Genomic DNA, 6000 nt, shown 5'->3' on the forward strand with positions numbered 1-6000 from the left:
AGTTTCCCATTTCCCCATTACTAGCACTGAAGTTCAAAGCACAGGCTTTTCTGAAAGAGCACTCAAAACACTAATGCTCTATTACCACCTTCTTTTCCTCATAATTCATGTTATTTTGAAATCTTCATGTCCTTCGCAAAATGACACATGCTGTGCTAGGCAGAGCTCTGCAGACCCAATCCTACAAACACCTGTGCTTCATTTTCTGCACCTAGCAGTAGCTCGCAGTAAGGAAATTAGATTATTCACAATACATAAATCTCTGCAGCATCCAGACCTGAGATAGCATCACTCAGCAACCAACGGCATTTAACCACACACTGCGACAGAGTGCCAGATGGCAAAGAGAACAAAGAACTAAGATTTATAAACACCTGCAGCCAGTTTTATATCTCATACTGCAACAAAGCAGCCAGTCATTTCAGGGGAGTTTTACCTGCAAGCAGAACAATTACTCCCCATGCTTAATTAAGCTATAATGATGATTCCTGCAAGACTCTGAGTCAGTCTCTACGTGCTGAGCCTCTGCAGGCAATGCGTATGGTAATGCTAAGGGCTGTTCAACAGGTGATGATTATTGCCAGAACAATAGAACTGTTCTCCTTCCAGCCCATTATCAAAAGGGGAAAGAACAGCTGCTTACAACGTCCTCAACAATTCCTATTCTATGCTGAAATCTCACATTACTGTTTTTTTTCCCTTTCTTTTACCTAACGGATTTTCAAAGACTAAGCAAAAACATTTCCACTGTATTTATGAATGAGATGAAAGGATGAAGGCGTTTTCTCCTAGACAAGGGAAAGTGCACATCTTTTGCCGGTTGCCTTGAGCACTTTCCCAATCAAGATAGACAGATGTGAGAATTTCTGTTTGGGGGGCTGGAGGAGGAGACCTGGGGAGAGTGGAGGGCAAGATGTGTATCGGACCCTTGACCTTGCTGACTGCACTGGCACCCAGCGCTGACTCTTGCTCAGCTCAGAGGGGTTGTGGCTTATGTCCCTGTCCCCCCGTTCATGAAACGTCCCAAAGCAGCTGCCGGAGGTGAGGGTAGGGGGTTCTCTTACCTGCACCAGGGTCATCTGGGAACCGAGGGCCAGCAGAATCTTCTCGGTCTTGGTAGGGTAGGGGTTGTCGCGGTGCTTGTAGAGCCACTGCTTGAGCGGCCGCGCCATGTCCTGCAGCGCCTGCCGCTTGTGCCGCACCTTCCCGCCGCTCTGCCGCGCCCTGCCGCGGAGAAGGGACGCTAAGAGTCGCGGCCGGGACGGCGGGCAGCGGCCCGGGTCCCTCCACCCCGGCCCGGGCACGGCGCCGAGCTCCCCTGTGCAGGGATGCACGCCCTGCCTGAAGGGGAACCCGGCTCCATGGGCTACCCGGCTGCCCGCTTCTGACCCAGCGCGGGGGACCACTCGGGGATCTTCCATGGCCGCAACCATGGTCCCGGGCCCGCAGCTGCCCCGGACTCGCGGTGGAGCAACCGAGAGGAGGGCTCAGGGCCGATGGACGCGATGATGCTGCGGGCCCGAGCGTTTCCACCGCGGGGATTTCAGCGGAGTTAGAGCTCCGTCGGTGTGAGCTTTGAGTGTCCCGATGCCTTCGTCGCTTGGGCACCTACCAGGTGTGCGGTCGGTCGTACAGAGGGGCTTTGTGGAGAGGCCAGGGCCTGCCTTGCACGGCCCCAGCCGCCCCGCGCAGATAGCCAGGAGAAAGCGGCCAACCGAGCCTGACCCCCAGCTTATTTGCCAGTTATATTCGAGCTTGGCATCGACCACCTCCCGGGTCATTTCTCTGTGCGAAACTGGCCCCGAAAACCCAGGCCTCCCAGGGAAAAACAAGGTGAAACCGTGAATAATTAAACTCAGATCCCAATGAAAAATAATAAAAAGGAAAAAGTGTTTCTTTGGAAAACACGTTCGAAAACAAAAAGCGCGAGAGAAAAACACGGGGGATGGGAAGCCAACTCCAGAGGCGGTCCGAGGCCGGCGGCGCGGAGGCTGCAGGCGGCGATGGCTCCCGCCGCCGGCAGCAGGGGGCGCCAAGGGGCCGTGCGACTCAGGCTGACCAGTGCGGTGCAGAGCCGAGCCGAGCCGGGCCGAGCGGCTGCGGGCGCTGCCTCGTACAGGGCTACCTCCGCAGCCCAGCTCCGCCGCGACCGCTGCTAATGACATTCGAATGAAACATGACCTTCTTCCAACCAACCAAAACCGCCGCTACAAGTACGAGCTGATGCAATCACTAAGGTGGAAATTCGGCAGTAAAACCAGCTCCCCGCGATTTCTCAGCGTCGGTGCCTCCTGACGGTGTTTTTTAGTGTTTGTCAAGCTGACCCGAAATGTCTGGGTTGTGCTCGCCACTTCATCCGTCTGAACTGCGGCTGAGAACGCGCCGGAGCTAACACATTCTCTCATCACCTATTTCACCTCTTCCAGCACAAAAGAAACCCCAAGAACCCAGTCGCAGACGGCACAATCTCAGCTGCCTTTTTATCAAAATCGGTCTTAACATCTCCTTGCCCAGCCCTTGACTGGCATCGCGCTCTTTCGTTTTAAATCGCATCCTAGGGAAGGCACTGACAAGGCAGCACTTTCCCATCCGCTCGCTCAGCGGGCTGCAAAACACAGGGGACGGCGGAACAAGTACTGGGTTCGCGCAGTGCCCGGACGCCTTCAGCCCCGGCTGCGCAAGCACAGCCGCGGGGGCTGCTCCGCGGCCGCTCCATCCCTCAAGTTTCACTCGTCCCACCTTTCGCTTTGGTTTTGGGACCTTTAATTACATGAAGCGCTCCACCATATAAACCGCGCGAACCCCGGGCTGCCCGGTTTGGTTTTGCCTGGTAGAGAGGGGGAGGTCAAACACCGCCGGACAGGAGCGCTCTGTCCGGCACATTCCAGCTCACTCCGATACCTCTGCATCACCTATTACCAGAATTTCTCACCGTAGCTGTGGAATGAAAATTCCAGAGTATGGACCCGGGGGCGTGGGGCAGGACCCATCTCGAAACCCATCTCGCAACCCGAAACCGGCTCCGCGGCTGCCGGGAGCGCCGGCAAAGGCACGCAGGGGCCGGCACGCGAAGCCGGTGCGCGGCGCGGAGACGAGCGCACGGCATACCCCGTTCGCCGGTTGCGCAGGCTGAGGCTCTCCTTGATGGACGGACTGTCGGGGAGAAGCACCTCGGCGTGGTGCGGCCCCTCCACCACCCCCACGTAGGGCCGGCCGCTCCGCTCCCTCTCCTTGGCGTCCTCCTCGAAAAGCACCTGGCCGCTGAGCTTGCTGAAGACGATGGTGTTCATGGTGGGGGAGCTGGAGGCCACCGTCGGGCTGGCCGCCGGCTCCGAGGTGCGGGGGCTCGGTCTGCGCTGCGGGGAGGCGGTAGCGGTCACCGGGCAGCCGCGCCGAGCCGCCGACACCCGCCCGGCGAGACCGGCGCGGGGGTGGGGGGGGGGCAGCGCGGAGGCACGGGGCGCCGCCTGCCCACCAGCGGGGGGGGGGGGGAACCGCGCGCCCCTCCCACGGTCCTGCCCTCCTCTCCCCCCCCCCCCCCCCCTCCCCACCCTGGGGTCCGCTTCGGCGGCCCGGCCTGCTTCCACGACCCCTCGTCCCGGTCTGCTCCCACGGCCCGACCCGCTCCCCTCGCACCTCGCCGCCAGCCTCCGCCGCGCTCCTCGCTCCGTGTCGCAATAGTTAGGAGCGCGGGGTTTCCGTTGGATTTGGTGTTTCTCTCGCGCGTTCTCTCCTTTCCCCCCCCACTCCCCCGGAATGATTTTCCCTTTCCCCCTCCCCAAACGGGGAGGGAAACAAATTGTTTTTAACGACCACCAAATGCGCGGATCTGGCGCCCGGAGGCACAGCCGCGGCTCAGTCACTCACACTGTCGGGACCGCCGCTCCCCCTCCCCTGGTGGGGCGGAGGGGTGGGGGGGAGGAGGGCACCGCCGGCGAGGGGACCCCAGCAAGGGCATGGGCCCCGCCCGGGCAGCGCGGCGTCGGGAGGCGGTACGTGGAGGGGCGGTAGGAGCCCAGCGAGGGGCAGCCGAGGGGCGGGCAGCGCACGGCTGGGCAGCCACCGGTGTTCAGGGGGCGGGAAGGGTCCCGGGAAACGCTGCGGAGAACACTGGCTGTGATCACGATGTCCACGGGAGCAACCCTCGTCGGGGACAAGGGGCAGACCCGACCAGCAGTGGCCGTGCTGACAACTGCATCCCTGCGCCGCTCATTAGCGCCGACCTTTATTAAAGCTGAGCCAGAAAGCATCTTCGTTTCCAGTGTATCTTCCCCCTTCTGTAAGGGGGGGCCTTGCCAGAATTTTAAACTAAACCGCAGCCCAAGCCCGGAGACATCCTCTCCGTTCAGCATCCTCGGTACGCTCAGGAGGAGATACGATGCTCAGTCGCCAGCGAGGTCTGCGGGAGCCCCCGAGCCCCCCGGCCTCGACGCTTCACACGTCCCACACCTCCCCGTTGCCTTGTGCCGCAGCGTACCGGCACCGGCTCTGCCGGGCTTAACCTTTCGGTTGCTGTGCGCACAGACGAAGAAGATGGCCACAGTCAATATTTACAAGGATGTCATTCAGACGTTATTGGGCCGCCGCGGCTGAGCGGGCAGCAGCCGTCTGCGCCCGCGGGCCCGGCGGGACGTTTCCCGCCGCGGACTCTGCTATGCGCGCTCTCGCCGCGCCCACACCCTGTCCGTGGCACCTCGTTTCCCCGTGGGCTCCCTGTTCCCGTACTTGTCTCCGCTAGCATCGCCCCGCAAAGACCCGAGTCTGCATAGCCACTATCAGCTTTGTCCCTTCCTCTCTCCATCACCCCGGCTTCTTCCTCTCCCGTATTCCGAGGCCAGAACGGCCACCGAGGAGCGGGTATGCGGTTGTCCGTGGCGGGGGCTGGGGGGCTGCCGCCTTCCCGACACGGCAGCCGCGGCGGCAGGTACCTGCTGCGGGCGCAGCCGCTCCGGTCCGCAGCAGGGCACGGCGGAGGCTCCTGCCGCCGGACGCCCCTGCCGCCGGACACCCCCGCCCACCTGTCGCATCCCCCTCTCGGGCTCTGCGGCACCGTCTATGCCCCGCCGTGGGGTGAAAACCGCGACCTGCTGGTCTCTCCACAACCCTGCGTCACGGCCCAGTGACGTCACGGGCACTCTGCGACGTCACACAGTCACACGCCTTGGGGAAAGACGGGCTCTGGAAGAGGGAGTGGGGGATTACCAACTCGACTGCGTTTTCTCCAGTTGCTGTAGAGAAGGGCAATGCACTGAAGGCTTCCCTTCCCCGGGGTGGGAAACCCCCCAGAAAAAAACCCCAGCTTGCTGTCAGTCCCCGGCCCAGAAAACAAAGGATGTGACCAGCTGGGAGGGGACAAGACACACGCACACACATACGGGGACACCATGGGACAAACGCTTCCTGTTAGGCTGTGCTAATGCGCTTCTTAGAGACCTGCTGCAAAACACAGCTCCAGGCATTGTCATGCCCAGCTGAACTGCTCACGAGCTGAGAGGTGCTGTTGTTAATAACTACTACAGTGAAAGAAGACTGGGAAAGTGAAATGTGAAATCGCAAGTGTTTATCTCAACTGGTTTTAGCCTTATACAAGTATCTGCCCTCTTGTTATCCATGCCCCTCTCCCAGCCTCTCTTTACAACAGAGGTGATACCCTGCCTCGGGGCAGGTGTAGGCTCACAGTCCCAGCTGCTCAGGGAACGGGGTGGGTCATAGCCAGTTTCTGTGGGCCATGTAGGCTCAAACAGTCTCAGGAGCAGGGTCAGCCCATGCACTAGAAGACTACAGAGCAGGTGCCCTTGTGACTCCCCTCTGGCCTGCTAGCTGTGGTGGGATGGATGCTCAGTCCCTGCATGATGGCTCAGAAGGAAATGGGAAGGCAAGGATAATCCTCCCTCATGCGTTTGATGGAGGTGCCACTTAGGCATGGGCTCATGGGATCACTATCTGCACTTGAAGGGTAATGTGGTTGTCCTCAAGGACATCTGTAGCCCCCAGGAGTAG

At 60.4% G+C, this 6000-nt stretch overlaps 1 protein-coding gene across 4 annotated transcripts in view; it reads right to left on the bottom strand.

Annotated features, from left to right (window-relative positions):
- MKX (mohawk homeobox) overlaps positions 1–3723 on the bottom strand; it is a 46369-nt gene extending 42646 nt beyond the window's left edge. For 2 of the 4 annotated variants that reach the window (XM_009898571.2, XM_054171415.1), the window contains exons 1-2: positions 3109–3396; positions 1065–1224 (exon numbers count right to left, since the gene is read on the bottom strand). In XM_009898571.2, the coding sequence (XP_009896873.2) occupies positions 1065–1224; positions 3109–3290 (342 nt within the window). In that variant the 5' untranslated portion in view covers positions 3291–3396. Of the gene's footprint in view, positions 1–1064; positions 1225–3108; positions 3397–3636 lie in introns of those variants that run through there. The other 2 variants (XM_054171413.1, XM_054171414.1) reach the window with 2 other exon arrangements.
- Between the last annotated feature and the right edge of the window lie 2277 nt (positions 3724–6000).

This window comes from Dryobates pubescens, chromosome 21, assembly GCF_014839835.1.
Source record: "Dryobates pubescens isolate bDryPub1 chromosome 21, bDryPub1.pri, whole genome shotgun sequence".
NCBI classification, from domain to species: Eukaryota; Metazoa; Chordata; class Aves; order Piciformes; family Picidae; genus Dryobates; species Dryobates pubescens.